Consider the following 17,979-nt stretch of genomic DNA (forward strand, 5'->3'; position numbering starts at 1 on the left):
TCTCTCTGTCAAATAAATAAATAAAATCTTAAAAAAAAAAAAAATTTTTTTTTTAATTTAAGTAATCTCTACATCCAACTTTGGGCTCAAACTCACGACCCGGAGATCAAGAGCAGCATACTCTTCTGACTGAGTCACCCAGGCGCCCCAAACTACTCCTGATTAAAAATTTGCCTGTGTCGGGGCACCTGGGTGGCTCAGTCGTTAAGCGTCTGCCTTCGGCTCAGGTCATGATCCCCGGATCCTGGGATCGAGTCCCGCATCGGGCTCCCTGCTCCGCGGGAAGCCTGCTTCTCCCTCTCCCACTCCCCCTGCTTGTGTTCCCTCTCTCGCTGTGTCTCTCTCTATCAAATAAATAAATAAAAATCTTAAAAAAAATTTGCCTGTGTTTATCAGATTATCAAAGTGTTCCATTCAACAAAGGCTCACCGTTTGAAATTCCAGTAGAAAGCAGCACCTAAATACAACAGGAGTAATTATTTCAGGAAAAGCAAATAAAATGAACTAAAACATGTATGTCAGAATAAATTTGGAAATTAGAAACTATTTGACTTTAGAGATCTAATTTGTGACTTGCAGAGATTACCAGTGGACAATTAGAGAACATAAAAGCTGGAAAGGCTTTTAGAGATCATCCAGCCGAACCTCTGTAATGAGAAGGAAATAGACCTTGATTGGTTGGTTTGTGAGCTAAACTTCACATCACATCCTGTGTGTGTGTGTGTGTGTGTGTGTGTGTGTGTGTTTCAGGTGGCAGTTTAGAGTTTATTCAGTATTGAAAGAATTACATGAAGATTTCAAGTTGGTCTTATATATTTATTTGTAAGCATGCTGGCATGCTGAACAGTCTATATAAAACATCTAGAAAAGTAAAGAACTTGATCGTAACCTGGAATACGGGAAAGAAGACATACAGGATGGTCCTATAGATTAGTGTTTAAGAGTGTGGTGTCTGGTCTGAATCTTGGCTCCACTACTGCGAGACTTTGTGTTTTGGTTTCCTCATCTGGAAAATGTAGTTAACAAGCGTCCGTCTGCCTCAAAGAGAATAGGGATTACATGAGATAATCCGGATAAAGGATTAGTATAGTGCCGGGTACATAGTAAACACTCAATAAATGTAAATTGCTGTTATTGTTTTGTCAATATGTCAAGGAAAAGAGGATGGATCGAAAAGCATTTTCAGAATAAAGTCAAAATACGTCACTAGCACTTTCAGGTCATTGGGACTGAATTGGAGCCCCTATGAAAAGGTGGAGGGGATCAAATGACGTAGACCGCCTTAGCAACAGGCCCCCAAAGAAGGTGAATTTCAGTAACCAATAAGAGTCTGAGCTGCGGAGGAGGTAGCCAATCGGTAACGGAAAGAGGAAGAGGGAGGACGCGCCAATTCTTCTGCCTGAGCCTCGGCCCAACAAAATGGCGGCGGCGGCGGCGTCGCTTTGTTTCCGCGGCTCCTGCGGCGGGGGCAGTGGTAGCGGCCTTTGAGCTGTGGGGAGGATCCTGCACCAGCTATAGTGACGACTAAGAGTCCATTGCATTTCTGTCGTAACCCCGTGCCGGAGAGCGCAAAGCGGCGCCCTACGGTCGCTGAAGCTACACGGCGTTGAAGCGAAAACATGACTGCTGAGCCCATGAGGTAAAATACAGCCCCGTCTCACGGGTCCTAACGGTCTGGGTCTATGCGCCTTTTGAGTAGGGTGTTTGGGAAAGCTTTGGCTTGGTGGGTTAGGCCTCTGTGTTGCTTAGCGGAAAGAGACATCGTTTTCTCTTTCGGTGAGAAGGCTTTCGGAGTTTCGGCGGTAGGCTCCAGCCCGGGGTGGGGGTGGCGGTGGGGGTGGGGGGGCGCGGCCTGGCGTGTTGGGCGCTTCCTCCAACCTCCCCTAAGCGGTGAAGCTTAGTTGGCCTCGTCTAGTTTATTCTTTGGTGCCTGTGGAATTGAGACCCCCTAAGTCGGAGGCGTTTTTGGTATCCCGGTCGTTCTTCCTAATTTTTGGGCCTGGAAGCTGCGTGGGTAAGGAGAGGAGGTGGGGGGGGGGCGGTAGAGGGGGAGGGGCGGGCGGGAGGGAGGATGTGAGATCCTGGGACGAGTTAGTGGCGTTTGGATAGCAGGAGACGGGAAATACCCCAGCTTTGCGGATTTTATTTTTCTGCAGCCCCTGGGGACAAGCTCTTTTTTCGGGGGTGAACGGGTGGGTCTTGCTCGGTTTTTACATTCCTTCTCTACTCCAGATCCTGAAGGGTATTCTTGGATTTATCCCTAGGCAAGGGGGTACTAACGCAGGGTATACCCCAGTATACTTCTTGTGAAGTCAAGCTTTAATGGGTGGTAAGGCAGACCTCAAATGTTTCTCCACTTTCTGGGCAAATTTCGAGCAAAAGTAATTAGACCCTACTTTTGAAAAATTTATTTCGTGAGGGATGAGGAGCAGGTTAATGTGGGTCGATGGGAAGTAAGATTTATTGCAAGGGAAGCTGTGCCTGGTAGGCCTCCTCTTCCCAATCAAGCACGTTTATTAGGTTGAGGTTGTTTTTCTCTTGTGCTTCTGATTTGCCTCTTGATAGTGTCTAAAAATATGGGTTGTTAATATGAAATGTATACTACTTTTACACAGGTGGCTGGCTTGCTTTTCAGGCTGTTTGACATCTGACTTTTCATCCCTTGTGAATTAAGTAATTTTTCTGCTCTGAAATGTATCCTTGGCGCCTAGTGGCAAAATAAAGAAAACTACAGGGAGCATGGATCAGAATTGCATTGGTAGTTGGCAAAATGTGCCTTTGAGTAAGTATTAATGATGGTTGACGCTTTTAGAGCACTTTACCTAGCATGTAGAGTTTGGGAATGAGCCTGTGATACCTATTATGCCTATTTTTCTACATTAATAAGCAGTAGATCGATCATTTCCTTTCCTTGAGGGAAAAAAAAAAACACTTTAGTTCTTAGATGATAGATCCCTAGCTATGTAAAGATTGTAGTCTCGGTTTCTGAATTTATGTTAATTGGCCCAGCTACAATAAACCTTTATTTATAGGGTATTGGGCATGTAAGAGGTACCCAGTACAACTTGTTGGCTGGTTATTAGGTGCTCATGTTCGTTTACATGAAGGGTGTACCTTACAGGTAAATATAACCTCTAGATTTTACTGAAAGTCTCACAAAAAGGAGACTTCATTCATTTTATGCCAGGGTCAGTTTTTTTGTATTGGTCTTGAAAAGTGCTTATTGTTGACTTTCACCCGTATAATCTTAATTCTCAAAATAGCCCTATGGGGTAGGTACTTAGTGTTCCTCATTTTACAGCTGAGGAGGAAACTGAGGCATAGGGAGATCAAAGAACTTGACTAGAGCTATAGAGCTTGTAACTGGTGGAGCTGGAATTGAACCCAGTTTTGACTCCAGAACTTATGTTCTTAACCACAAGGCACTAATGCCTCCTTGAGCTGCCATGTCTAATGTGATTATGATCATTTTAATTTAGCCCAAGTATTACAGTGGAAGAAGTTTGTGTTAGCTCCCATTGTGGTTATTTGTTGTAGGTCTTAGAGCTTGTAGCTGTTAGAGTATTTTGCCTTTTATGTACAGATGAGATAATGAGAAAAACTGAAACACTTAATTCCAGGAGAGACTTAAGCTGCATGAAAAACCCCTTGTAAAGAACCACATATATAAATGTTAATTTAAAAATGTATGATGCTCCCTAATTATTTACTGTGAAGGAGCACCAAGTGGGTGTTCAGAACTGTCTCAGGCTGAAGTGTCATTCATCTCAAGTCATAATCATAGTCAAGGATAATCTGACAGGTAGTGCTTGAATGAGTAGAACCCACAATACTGAATCACTCTTGATTCTCTCCTAATGTGAGGTAGAAATAATAGAGCAATTCTATACATTATCATTAATTTTATTTTACACAATAGTTACAGATTTTTTTGTATCAGAACTTTGAGCACTTAAAAATAGGAACAAAGAATAGTTCTGATTTTTACTAGTGTTTATAAAAAAAAAAAATTTTTCTGATTCTGTGGTGAAAAAATAGCCAAAAGGCAAGAAGGAGGGGAAATAAACTGATGACCTGGCTAAATCATACACTGAAAAATGAGTGGCTCAGTCTTTAAAAGATTTTGTTTTGTTTTGTATTTTATTTTAAATAAGATTGGCTTGTTTCTTGAAATATCATTATGATTGACAGATAAACTTTTTTTGTATAAAGGTCAGAGATTTGATGGGACTTGTCATTCTTTTTTTAAGATTTTACTTATTTATTTGCGATAGAGAGAGCACGAGCAGGGGGGAGGAACAGAGGGAGAGGGAGATGTAGGCTCCCCACTAAAGCAGGGAGCCTGACGCAGGGCTTGATCCCAGGACCCCAAGATCATGACCTGAGCCGAAGGCAGACACTTAACTGCTGAGCCACCCAGGCTCCCCGACTTGTCATTCTAATCATTATGGCAGCTGATTACTTGAAAACTGACAGCAGTATAACTTGTTATTGGTCTTAAATTTTATTTTTTAATTTATTTATTTGTTTTTAAGTAAGCTCTGTGCCCGGTGTAGGGCTTAAACTGATAACCCTGCGATCAAGAGTCATGTGCTCTTGTTGACTGAGACAGTCAGGTGCTCCATGGTCTTAAATTTTAAAAGGCAGAAGTTATCTAAATGGAGAGATGCTGGGAAAATGTCTTAGAAAGTATCTGTTAGGGTAGTAAGTCACAATCATTGCCTACTAACCTAATTTTGAAAAATGTTATCTGTGAAATATTTGCATTCCCACCAAGTGGAAAGTATTAAGCCAGGCTGTGGAGGGGGAGTACATGCAATTTTTATAAAGGGTTTTGAAAGCATTTAAATATGTTTATGTTGCTAATTGGGTGAAAAGAAAGACCTTTGTGACTTTAATTTTGATCATACCAGTTCTCATTGGCAACCCTTGGTATAGTTGACCATAAGCTTTCAGTTATATATTATATTTCTAGAGATAAGATACATGTAGTACTTAAAGAAATTTCTGTATAGATACAGGTGTGTGAAATAATTTTTTCTGTAAGAAATTGTGTGTATTTATGTGTCTGTTTCACTCTTGGAGTCTGAATAAATTTATGGATTATATCAGACAAATCTTAGGTTTACATGAAGTCCTTTCCTCCAGAACTTGAATGTTCTCTTGCACATTGGCAAAAGCTGTTCAAATGGTTTAAGCCACTGGAAAATGATGTTTAGATCTTCTCTTAGGAATGTTGAATATAGTAGGACAGTAAAAGGAGCATCTAAGTAGGATTTCTCTGTACCTGTATGCTAATGTTTGTCTTATGATTGGCTTGATAGCTGACATGCAAGATATCATCCTCCGTTTCTCCATCTGTAAAATGGGAGTAAGTTTAATAGATATTGATAAAGCCTGCAGTTCTGGAGGAAGTAACATGGTTATAACAGTGGTTCTTAAAAGGCAATAAACTAAAGCTCTTTGTGGTGTTTGCTAATTCTTAACTGTTTTAAGAGTGTAAAGAGGTCCTGAGATTAAAAGTGTGAGAACTGCTGGTGTAAGAGGAATGAACACTGAACTCTGAGCCAAACCAGGGTTTTCTAGGTATAGCTCTGTTGCTTAACTGATTGTAGGACCTTGGACCGATTTATCCTTTCCAGGCTTCTGCTTTGTCATTTGCAAAATGAACCTGTACTTGATGTTCTATAAGGTTATTAAAAAAAATGGGGGCACCTGGTTGGCTCAGTCGGTAGAGTAGGTGACTCTTGATCTTAGGGCTGTGAGTTTGAGCCCCACGTTGGGCGTAGAGTTTTAAAAAAATAAAAAAATAATTCTGCTTATGTGAATGTTGATCATTTTTTGGTTTTACTTTGGGGGTAGGAAGAAGGGTAGTGCTGAAGGGAAGTTTCTTTAGCCACGTATGCATATCTTTTTTTTTTTCTTTTTTAAACTTACATGGTTAGGATACAGGTCTTTTGTTGATGATATCATCTGTCATCAATGTACACGTATTTGTGCAAACATTGGAAAGGAAACACTTTGTTGAGAAGTTTGTTAATATTGTGGCTCAGGATATGTTCTGTTTTGAAAGATTATTATATCCAGGATATTATATTTCTACCCTTTTTTATTTAAAGATTTGTTTATTTATTTATTTATTTATTTATTTATTTATTTATTTATTTTAGAGAGTGAGAGAGTGCAGTGGGGAGAGGGAGAGGGAGAGAGAGTTTCAAGCAGACTCCGTGCTGAGCACAGGGCCCAATGTGGGGCTCCATCTCACGACCCTGAGATCACAACCTGAGCTGAAACCAGGAGTCAGATGCTCAACCTACTGCGCCACTCACGTGCCCCATTTCTCCCATTTCTGCCTTTTTTAAAAAGGTTTTATTTATTTATTTGTCAGAGAGACAGAGACAGAGCACAAGCAGGGGGAGCAGCAGGCAGAGGGAGAAGCAGGCTCCCCGCTGAGCATGGAGCCCTGTGCGGGGCTCGATCCCAGGACCCTGGGATCATGACCTGAGCCAAAGGCAGATGCTTAACCGACTGAGCCACCCAAGCGTCCCGATTTCTGCCCTTTTATGTTTAGGGATGATACTTACGAAAAGACCTTTATTCTGGCCAGTTGTGCTTTTTGCCCTGGGAAAAGGTTCTGTGAATTGTGTGCTATAGTCACTATTTTGAGATCCTGTTTCTTGAGACTTTGTCTTTCAGTTTTGGCTTGAAGTAGCCATTCTTGGTATCTATAGTCCAGCTTTCTTGTTGACTGTTATATACAATATTGTTTAAGAAATTATTGGTATGGCAGTGGTGTTCATGTGTTTATATCCTGTACTTCATATTTTAGGAGAATGCTTTATTAGTTGATCAAATACTTGAGTATCAACTAGGGGCCAGGCACTGTGCTATGGTATGCAAAGTTTAATAGAAAATTCTCACCTCCTTAAGGCATTCTTAACCTAGTGAGGGAGATATTAAGTACATAAGCAGGTATAAAACAGTGCTAAAATAGAGGTATATTGGTTTTACTGGGTACCAGTAATGAAGGAAAGCCTAATTTGGGGGACGTCTAGGAAAGTTTTACAGAGGAGATGGTATCTGTATTGGGTCTTGAAGATGAGTTAGCAATTGAGGGTTGACTGTGAAAAAGGGCTGCCCATGCTTCGGGATTAGTATGGCTAAAGATTAGTCTTATTTTCCGTATGGCAGAGGAAATTATAGACATGTACACAAATAATTTTGAAGCAGGATATAAAGTAATAAATGCTGCAGTAGGTAAAAACTAAATTCAGAGTAGGAAGGTATTTCTGATGGGGTCCAGGGAAGGCCCTTGGAGGATAGGTACGGTTTTGACAAAGAAAACTGGAGGAGAGTCCAGATGTGAGATATAGCAGCTTGAGCAAAGGATTGTGGTATATATTAGTGTTTTCTCTTGGGAAGCAGGTCAACTTAGAATTTTTAACTCAGTTCCTGGACAAATATTGTATAACTGTTGTACAATTAGTATGTTTTTTTCCCCAGCTTTATTGATATATAATTGACATACTACACTGTGTAAGTTTAAGATGTACAACGTGATGATTTGATATATGTATATATTTTGAAATGTTTACCACGATAAGGTTAGTTAACACATCCCTCACCTCACATAACCATTTTTTTGTTCTTATGGTGAGAACATTTTAAAATCTAGTCTCTACCAACTTTCATGTAATAGAGTATAGTTAACTATAGTCACCATGCTCTGTATTAGATGTCCAGAACTTATTCATCTTCTAGTGCAGTTTGTATGTTAACTTTTGTGGCTTGATGATCTTGAAAAAGCCATATGTGCCCTTTGTAAATGAGCCTGATAATTTCAGTTCAGAAGAACTGTCAAAAATATTTTCCACTTTTCTTAAAGATTGTGTAGAATTTAATGCACGGATTTTGATTGACTATGATTGTTCAAAATCTATCCTTAGTTGTTTTTATTTTGGTCATTTGAAGTGGTCAGTTGACTTTTGGATAATCACTGATTTATAAAGTCCAAAATCAAAGTAATTTATTTTCATGTAATACTAGATTTGTTATTTTGCTTATTTGAATTATCTTAACTGTTTTTTGATTTATATGATAGCATTCCAAACCTAGTTCTGCTATAATGCTTGTTTTGAATATGCATATTTGTCCCAACAAGATTGATACATCAGGGAACAATTTGAGCATAAGACAAAATTTGCATTTTCTTATGCAGGATTTTGTCTGCAAGGTCAGGGATCAGCAAATTATGACCACCAACCAGTGGCCTGTTTTTGTAAATAAAGTTCTGTTGGAACACACCCAAGCCCATTTGTCTATATTGTCTGTGGCTGCTTTTGTACCACAATCTCAGAGTTGAATAGTTGTAACAAAGACCTAACTGCCCACAAAGCCTAAAATATTTACTATCTGGTCCTTTATAGAAAGTTTTCCCTGGGTGAAAACAGGAAGCTACACCCAGCTGAACTGAACTGCATTAAATCATGCATATACATGCACACACCTCACACCTCAAACATCTGTTGGCTAGCTCAGTGCACCCCTTGTGTTGTAAGCCACTCCCATCCACGTCTGTTGTTACAATTTTCCATCCGATTTCAGATAACCCTCCTTCCATATCATTTCACAGTAATTCATGAGCTGCAGCCCTTCTGATGTACTTCCACAAGCAAACTTCAGGTCTTTTTCAAGGTAAAGTGCTGTATTTATTGTTGTGTTTGTGTATTTTTTAATCACCTCATGTATAAACTGTAAAACTGTGCTATCATTTTTATTAGGTTTCTGTCTTTTTAAAAAATGTGTCACTGATGAAGTTTTTTGAGTGTTGTAGTTCTAACCCCATTTTCCCTATGAATCCTTTGGTGTTCATTGCACAGTTTTGCATAACCTGGTGATTTTTAGGAACTCATGTGATTTCAGAACTGACTGTAATTGTCATCCTGCAAAAAGTACTAATTCATTCACCAAATATTTCTTGGACTATGTGAAGATTAAATGAGTTAAAGGACACAGATTAGTGTCTGGGACATACTAATTACTCAAATACTAGTTATTACTCATTACTATTGCCATGTGCCAAGAACTGTTCAAAGTACTGCTTAGGTGAACAAGACAAATTAAAGCTTTGTCCCCATGGAGCTTATGTTATACTTCAAAAAAATCTATATTAATACACATTTTGGCTAGTAACTTAGTCCTACTCCCATAAAAGACATTTGGTGTTTTTATAGATAACATTTTAAAAATACCCAGAGATCAAAGACATTTACTTAAAACAACTTTCTTGTCAATGTCTCATTGATCTCATGCAATATTTTATTGAATGATTTTTAAAAATGTTTTTAATAACTGTACCCTTGGGAGATGAATCTGATCTACCTTCAAGGAAATAAAGAATAATCATCTGCTTTTTACTATATTTCAAAATAAAAAGTTAAAAAATACAAATTCAGACTTAATTTGCAAAAATAGTATGCAGATTGTCATAGGCCCTCCACCCAGATTCAGCAAATAGTAATTTTTTACATTTGCTTTATCATTCTGTCTATATTATTTTTGAGCCATTTGAGAGTAAATTGCAGACATGATGCTCCTTTACCCCTGAATACTTCAATATGTATTTCCCCAAAATAGGAATATTCTCTTATGTAGCCTGAGTATAGTTAGCAAAATTAGAAATTAACATTGATACTATTTCTTTTTTTTAAGATTTTATTTGCTTATTTGAGAGAGAGAGGGAGGGAGAGAGCACAAGCAGGGGGAGCAGCAGAGGCAGAGGGAGAAGCAGACTCCCTGCAGAGCAGAGAGCCCGATATGGGGCTTGATCCCAGGACCCTGGGATCATGACCTGAGCCGAAGGCAGCCGCTTAACCGACTGAGCCACCCAGGCGCCCCACTGTTTCTTTATTTAAAAGATTTTTTTAAAAGATTTTATTTATTTGAGAGAGAGAGCGCGTGCACACATGTACGCACGAGAGGGGGGCAGGGGCAGAGGGAGACGGAGAAGCAGCCTCCCCATTGAGCAGGGAGCCTGAAGCGGGATCCCAGGACCCCGATATCATGACCTGAGCTGAAGGCAGATGCTTAACAGACTGAGCCACTCAGGCGCCCTAAGATTTTATTTTATTTTATTTTTTATTTATTTGTTTGTTTGTTTGTTTGTTTGACAGAGACACAGTGAGAGAGGGAACACAAGCAGGGGGAGTGGGAGAGGGAGAAGCAGGCTTCCCGCTGAGCAGGGAGCCCAATGCGGGGCTTGATCCCAGGACCTCGATGCGGGGCTTGATCCCAGAACCCTGAGATCATGACCTGAGCCGAAGGCAGATGCTTAAGGACTGAGCCACCCAGGCGCCCCCTTAGGATTTTATTTTTAAGCAATCTCTACACTCATTGTGGGGCTTTAACTCACAACCCTGAGATCAAGAGTCGCATGCTCCACTGACTGAGCCAGCCAGGCGCCCCCATACAATACTGTTCCTAATCTACAGACCTTATTCATGTTTTGCCAGTTGCTTCATAATGTCCTTTATAGTGAAAGAAAAAAATTTTTTTCTGGTCTAGCATCCAGTTTTGGAGCATGCATTGCAATTCATTGTCATGTCTCTTTAATCTTCTTTACTCTTGAGCACTGTACCGTGCTGTTTTTTTTTTCCCCTTACATATTTTTGAAGAACAGGGTAGTTAATTTGGGTTTGTCTGATATTTCCTTGTGATCACGTATTTTGCTAGAAATACTATGAAGTGATGTTGTGTCTTTCTCAGCACATTTTATTTTATTTTTTATTTTTATTTTTTTAAAGATTTTATTTATTTGACAGAGAGAGAGAGACAGCGAGAGAGGGAACACAAGCGAAGGGAGTGGGAGAGGGAGAAGCAGGCTTCCCGCTGAGCAGGGAGCCTGATGCGGGGCTCTCGATCCCAGGACCCCGGGATCATGACTGGAGCCGAAGGCAGATGCTTAACGACTGAGCCACCCAGGCGCCCCTTTCTCAGCACATTTTATCAGGAGGCATATGATATCTTTGCTTTTACTATATTTTAAAATGTATTTTCTTTTAATACTAAGATTATCAATCAGCTCATTCTCTGCCATTTAATTTAGGTATTTGAAGCTAGGTTTGGTTAATTTCTATAGAGTTGGGAAGAATTTGCCCACCTCTTATTGGTGGGTTTTTTTGGTGTGGTTTTTTTTTTTTTTTTTTGGCTTTTCCCCTTTTCCCCTTCTTCATATACGTATCCCCAACATTCAAAACCACAAAACACCCTATTTATGAATTTTCATTGTATATTCTAAGTGTCTGCTAAAAGTAGAGAATCAAGAGTGAATGTTTCGGGATGCCTGGGTGGCTCAGTCGTTAAGCGTCTGCCTTCAGCTCAGGTCATGATCCCAGAGTCCTGGGATCGAGCCCCGTATCGGGCTACCTGCTCAGCCGGGAGCCTGCTTCTCCCTCTCCCACTCCCCCTGCTTGTGTTCCCTCTCTATCTGTGTCTGTCAAATAAATAAAATCTTTAAAAAATATATATATATAAATAAAAAATAAATAGAAGCACTAAAAAAAAGAATGTTTCATGTTAAAGTGACTGCACCTGTTACTTGTTAAGTATATGAAATAATACATTTCTTTCAAAGGCTGACTATCATGCATCCAACACAGCTTACTGAATATCTCAGTTTAGACACTGAAGAGAAGATATTGGAGGGTACTAAATGACTTCAGGGTTGTTTTGTGGGTTTTTTTTTCCCAGGGTTGTTTTTTTTAATGCTCAACAAATCACTCTTCTTTTAAGGAATGCCTGAGCAGACATTATCTTCATTTTAATAAGCATTTATTATTCCTCTGTACAAGGCAATATGTTCTTCCCCACATGGGAAAAAGATGAACCCTGACCAGTGTCCTCCTTTGAGGAGCTTACACTCCAGTAGAGAGTACTCTGAGTTTTAAACAAGGAACTCTAAGCAGAATGTGTTGCTTATTATAAGAGAAGTAAAACAAAATTCATTAGAAGAGGGGGAAGGGAACCTTTTTTGAGCTGAGTTGTGGTACGATTGGAAAGTCATGTGTGAATTATCTTGCAGAGAGCTTCGAATGCTATGCTTAGGAATTTCATACTTTATAAACATAGGGAGCTTTTTTTAAAAAAGATTTTATTTATTTATTTGACAGAGAGAGAGAGACAGCGAGAGAGGGAACACAAGCAGGGGGAGTGGGAGAGGGAGAAGCAGGCTCCCCACTGAGCAGGGAGCCCTGTGCGGGGCTCGATCCCAGGACCCTGGGATCATGACCTGAGCCGAAGGCAGGCGCTTAACGACTGAACGACTCAGGCGCCACAGCATGGGGAGCCTTTGAATATTTTGAGCATGGGGTTACATTTGAGTTTACTCTATGCCAATCATTGGAAATACTGAGAAGATAGAACAGTCCTTTAGACAAGGAATATATTTAGGAGTATATAGACATGTATGTTCAATTCCCATTCCCTCTAAAAGTATAGTAGCAGATGCTAAGTACCAGCTGAGTACTAATGACATATATGGTATTAGAACACAGTAGTTTAGTACTGGAATCGGGTAGAATGAACTTGGATAAAAAATGGAATTTAAAGTCAGGAAAGGATGACTTTTGGGAACTTCTTCCTCCTTCATCCCCATTCCAGTAGATATTAAAAAAATTTAAATGACTTGTGTTCCTGAATACTGCCACCCACTTACTAGTGTATTCCATGATTTGTCTCTGACATCTGAATTCTAAACAATAACCTGATTATTCTGGATGGGAGCTAGGGTTACCTGCCTAACTTGAAGGATGAATTGTGGAAACAGGTGCTGTTTTTTGTCTCTAAAATCTAAATGTCTTAAATTTGTATTTTTTTTTCTCAAGAGAAATAGAACCACAGTTCTCACCTAAAAGACCCTTTTCTTATAACTCCTTAAAACAGGAATAAAACTTTTTGCTTTGCTTTCTTGCTGTTGCCACATTGTTTGCCTCTTGTCTCCATTTGCAGACTGTCTTTGGGTGGGGTGTGGTATATCATTGGAATGAGCTGTATTTACTAAAGCAGAAATCAGTGTATGAGGTGAGATGAAACATTTCTTGAAGGTTTTAGTAATTAGGCCCACATGAACATGGTGACCTTTATTGCAATGTAATTTTTATTTAGAGTATTACACAGAGACTGCTATTTAAACGTAATAAGGCAGAATGCTGACCTTATTCAAATATTGCTGCTTTATTACAAATTTGTGATTTCTTACCTCCATTAGGGCATGTATACTTTTATATTTAAAAAAATAGACTGGAATGTTTTTAGTCCTCCATTGTGTCTTTTTCTTTTCAAATTTTTATTTACATTCTAGTTAACATACAGTATAGTATTGGTTTCAGGAAGTCTTCATTTTTTAAAAAATATTTTATTCGAGAAAGAGAGAGAGAGAGCACAAGTAGGGGGAGGGACAGAGGGAGAGGGGGAGGGAGAAGCTGACTCCCTGCTGAGCATGGGCCCTGATGTGGGGTTTGATTCAAGGATCCTGAGATTGTGACCAAAGTCAAACACTTAACCGAATGAGCCACCCAGGTGCCCCCTTCATGGTTTCTTAAATGTTTTGGAAAGGTTGACATTTTTTTTTTTAAAGATTTATTTGACAGAGAGAGAGAGAACACAAGCAGGGGAAGTAGCAGATAGAGGCAGAGGGAGAAGCAGGTTCCTTGCTGAGTAGGGAACCTGATGCAGGGCTCAATCCCAGGACCCTGCGATCATGACCTGAGCTGAAGGTAGCCGCTTAACCGACTGAGCCACTCAGGCACCCGGGAAAGGTTGACATTTTCATACCAATTCTGAATAGTGTTTATTTGCCCAAGTAGGTACTGTTGGTACTGAGCCTAATTAAACCAGAAAAATTTAAGCTCTGCCCTTAAGTGCTTTTAGACTAAAAATAAATAACACAAGACAAGAAGATAATTAATAAATCACAGAGATATATTTCCCTGATAACAAATATGGCAGATACGGAGATAGCTTATACATGCATACCTATGAACTTTCGAAACAGATTTTAAGACATTTTTCTTGTGCTAGAAGGGAGAATGGTAATGGACAAATATTACTGTTACCAACCTTCTTGTTTGTATATTTCTTTTGTTATTTTTTAGTTGCAATAAAATATAAAATTTAGCATTTTAACCACTTTAAAGTGTATAATTCAGTGGCATTAAGTACATTAAATATATTCAGTGTTGTGCAACCATCATTGCTGTCAAATTCTGGAACATTTCCTTTACCTCCCAAAGAATCCCTGTATCTCCCAATATTCTGCATCATTGTGCATCCGTTACCTCTGTCCAACTCCAGAACTTTTTTGTCATCTCAAACTGAAACTGTACCCATTAAACAGTAAGTTTCATTCCCCTCTCCCCTAATCCCCTGGTAACTACCTTTTCACTTTCTGTCTCTGATTTTAACTATTCTAGATACTTCTTTATAAATGGAATTGCACAATATTTGTCCTTTTGTGTTTGGCTTACTTCATTATTTAGCATAATGTCCTCAAGGTTCACCCATTTTGTAGCATGTATCAGAATTTCATTCCTTTTTTTTTTAAGATTTTATTTATTTATTTGACAGAGAGAGAGAGACAGTGAGAGAGGGAACACAAGCAGGGGAGTGGGAGAGGGAGACGCAGGCCTCCTGCAGAGCAGGGAGCCTGACGCGGGGTTCGATCCCAGGACTCTGGGATCATGACCTGAGCCAAAGGCAGAGGCCCAGCGACTGAGCCACCCAGGCCCCCCTAGAATTTCATTCTTTTTTAAGGCTAAATAATATTCCATTCATTATGTATGTACCATACATATTTAGTTTATCCATTCATCTGTTGATGGACATTTGTGTTTTCATCTTGGCTATTGTGCATAGTGCTTCTGTAAACATTGGTGAACAAATGTCTGTCCAAGTCTCTGTTTTCAGTTCTTTTGGGTATGTACCTAGAAGTGGAATTCTAGCTTTAATTTTTTTGATGAACCACTAAACTGTTTTCCATGGTGGCTGTGCTGTTTTACATTCCCACTTGCATTGTATAAGGGTAAGAATTTCTCTGCATTCTTGGTCAACAGTGCTTTTTGTTTTGTCTTTTAGAAAAATGAGCTCATACAGTTTATTTTAGAATTAAATTAACTTAAAAAATTTAGTTGACTATGTCAATTATACTCAAAATATAAAACAAATGAATTGACAAATAAGAAACTAAAATGAAATAAAGAGGATTAAGAGGTACAAACTTCTAGTTATAAAATAAATAAGTCATGGAGATGCACAGTACAGCATAGAGAATATAGTCAATAAGATTGTAATAATGTTTGGTACAGATAGTGACTACACTTATCATGGTGAGCACTGAGTAATGTGTAGAATTGTTGAGTCATTATGTGTGTACCTGAAATTAAGATAACACTGTATATTATTTATACTTCAGTATTTTTTTTTAACAATAGCTATACTAACAGGTGTGAAGTGTTATTGTAGTTTTTATTTGCATTTCCCTAATGACTCATGATATAAAGCCTCTTTTCATGTGTTTATTGGCTGTTGGTATATCTTTGGAAAAATGTCTCTTGAAGTCTTTTGCCCAATTTAAAATTTTTTTGTTGTTGTTGTAGGAGTCATTTAAAAATTCTGGATATTGGGGTGCCTCAGTCAGTTAAGTGTCTAACTCTTGATCTTACCTCAGGTCTTGATCTCAGGGTTGTGAGTTCAAGTCCCGGTTAGGGCTCCATGCTGCATTTGGAACCTACTTAAAATAAATTCTGGGTATTAATACCTTATCAAATATATGATTTGTGAATATCTTTTCCATTCTGTGGGTTGTCTTTTCACTCTTTTGGTAGTGTTCTTTGATGCATGAAAGTTTTCAGTTTGGATGAAGTCCAAGTTATCTGTTTTTCTTTTGTTGTATGAGTGTTTGGTGCCATCCAAGAAATTATTGCCAAATCTAAAGTCATGAAGATTTATCCCTCTATTTTCTTCTTCTTTTTCTTTTTAAAAGATTTTTATTTGTCAGAGAGAGAGAGCACAAGCAGGGGGGAGCGGCGGGCAGAGGGAGAAGCAGGCTTCCCGCTGAGCAAGGAGCCCGATGCGGAACTTGATCCCAGGACCCTGGGGTCATGACCTGAGCCGAAGGCAGATGCTTAACTGAGTCACACAGGCATCCCTATTTTCTTCTAAGAATTTATAGTTTTAGTTCATATGTAGGTCTTTGATCCAATTTGAATTAGTTTTTTAAAAAGATTTAAAAAATTTTATTTATGTATTTATGTATTTTAGAGAGGGAGCAGGGAGGGGCAGAGGTATAAGGAGAGAGAGAATCTTACACAGGCTCCACGCCCAGTGTGGAGCCCTGCGTGGGGCTTGATCTCACAACCCTGAGATCATGACCTGAGCCAAAATCAAGAGTTGGATGTTTAACCGACCGAGCCACCCAGGCGCCCCAAGATTTTATTTTTAAGTAATTTTTACACCCATTGTGGGGCTTGAATTCACAACCCTGAGATTGAGTCACATGCTCTACTGACTGAGCCAGCCAGGCGCCCCTGAAATTAATTTTTGTATATGGTGTGAGATAGGGGTCCAACTTCGTTCTTTTGCATATGGATATCCAGTTCTCCTAGCACCATTTGCTGAAGAGACTGTTCTTTTTCCATTTAGTGGTCTTGGCGTCATTGTCTAATATCAGTTGACCATAGATGTATGGATATATTTCTGTTTTTTTTGTTCTATTTGTCTAACCTTATGCCAGTACCACACTGTTTGATTACTTGAGCTTTGTAGCAAGTTTTGAAATTGGGAAGTGAGAGTATTCCAACTTTGTCCTCTTTCAAGATTGGTTTAGCTATTTGGGGTTCCTTGAATTTGCATATGAATTTTAGGATTGACTTTTCAATTTTTGCGATAGTGGCTGTTGCAGTTTTAATAGAGATTACATTGAATCTGTATATTTTGGGGAGTATTGCTCTCAACAATATTAGATCTTTTGGAACATGAGATGTCATTCCATTTAATTGGAATTGTTTATTTTCTTTCCTTTTTTCATTTATTTTTTGTAGTAATCTTTACACCCTACGTGGGGCTTGAACTCATGAATCTGAAATCAAGAGTTACAAGCTCTTCTGACTGAGCCAGCCAGGCTCCCCTTGAATTAATTTCTTTTAAGCAGTGTTTTGTAGTGTTCATTGTACAAGTTTTGAACCTCTTTGATTAAATTCATTCCTATATATTCTTTTTGATGCTGTTGTAAATGGAAGTGTTTTCTCAATATCCTCTTTGGATTGTTTATTGCTAGTGTATAGGAATGTAACTGCTCTCTGCTTGTTGATCTTATATCCTGCAACTGTGCTGAATTCATTTATTATCTCTACTTTTTTATGGATTATTTAGGATTTTCTATATGTAAGATCATGTCCTCTACAAACTACTTTATCCTTTACTGTTTGGATTGTTTTTTTCTTTTTAAATTTCTGTTGCATAGAAATGGCAAAAACAACCATACTTGTCTTGTTTCTGATCTTAGGTTGTAAGTTTTTAGTCTTTTCACTATTAAGTATGATGTTAGCTGTGAGTTTTTCATTAATACTCTTTATCCAATTGAGGAAGTTCCTTTCTCTTCCTAGTTCTCAGAGTGTTTTTATTGTGAAAGGGTGTTGAATTTTGTCAGATGATTTTTCTGTGTCAACTTAGATGATTATGTGATTTTCCCCCTTTTTCTATTTATGTGGTATTTTACATTGATTTATTTTTGCCACACTTTGCATTCCTGGGATAAATCCCACTTGGTCATGGTGTATAATTCTTTGATGTGTTACTGAATTCTACTTGCTAGCATTCTGTTTAGGATTTTGTATCAGTAGCTAGTATTTTTTTTTTAAAGATTTTATTTATTTGACAGAGACACAGCGAGAGAGGGAACACAAGCAGGAGGAGTGGGGGAAGGAG

The 17,979-nt window shown here is 38.8% G+C and overlaps 1 protein-coding gene across 6 annotated transcripts in view; it reads left to right on the forward strand.

Moving 5' to 3' along the window:
• The first annotated feature begins 1,369 nt into the window (after positions 1-1,369).
• Positions 1,370-17,979, forward strand: part of LOC118544892 (transcriptional regulator ATRX) — a 303,532-nt gene continuing 286,922 nt past the window's right edge. For 5 of the 6 annotated variants that reach the window (XM_078064338.1, XM_078064341.1, XM_078064339.1 and 2 more), the window contains exons 1-2: positions 1,370-1,639; positions 8,633-8,694. In XM_078064338.1, coding sequence (XP_077920464.1) covers positions 8,639-8,694 — 56 coding nt within the window. In that variant the 5' untranslated portion in view covers positions 1,370-1,639; positions 8,633-8,638. The remainder of the gene's footprint in view (positions 1,640-8,632; positions 8,695-17,979) is intronic. The other variant, XM_078064340.1, reaches the window with a different exon arrangement.

This window comes from Halichoerus grypus, chromosome X, assembly GCF_964656455.1.
Source record: "Halichoerus grypus chromosome X, mHalGry1.hap1.1, whole genome shotgun sequence".
Taxonomy (NCBI): Eukaryota; Metazoa; Chordata; class Mammalia; order Carnivora; family Phocidae; genus Halichoerus; species Halichoerus grypus.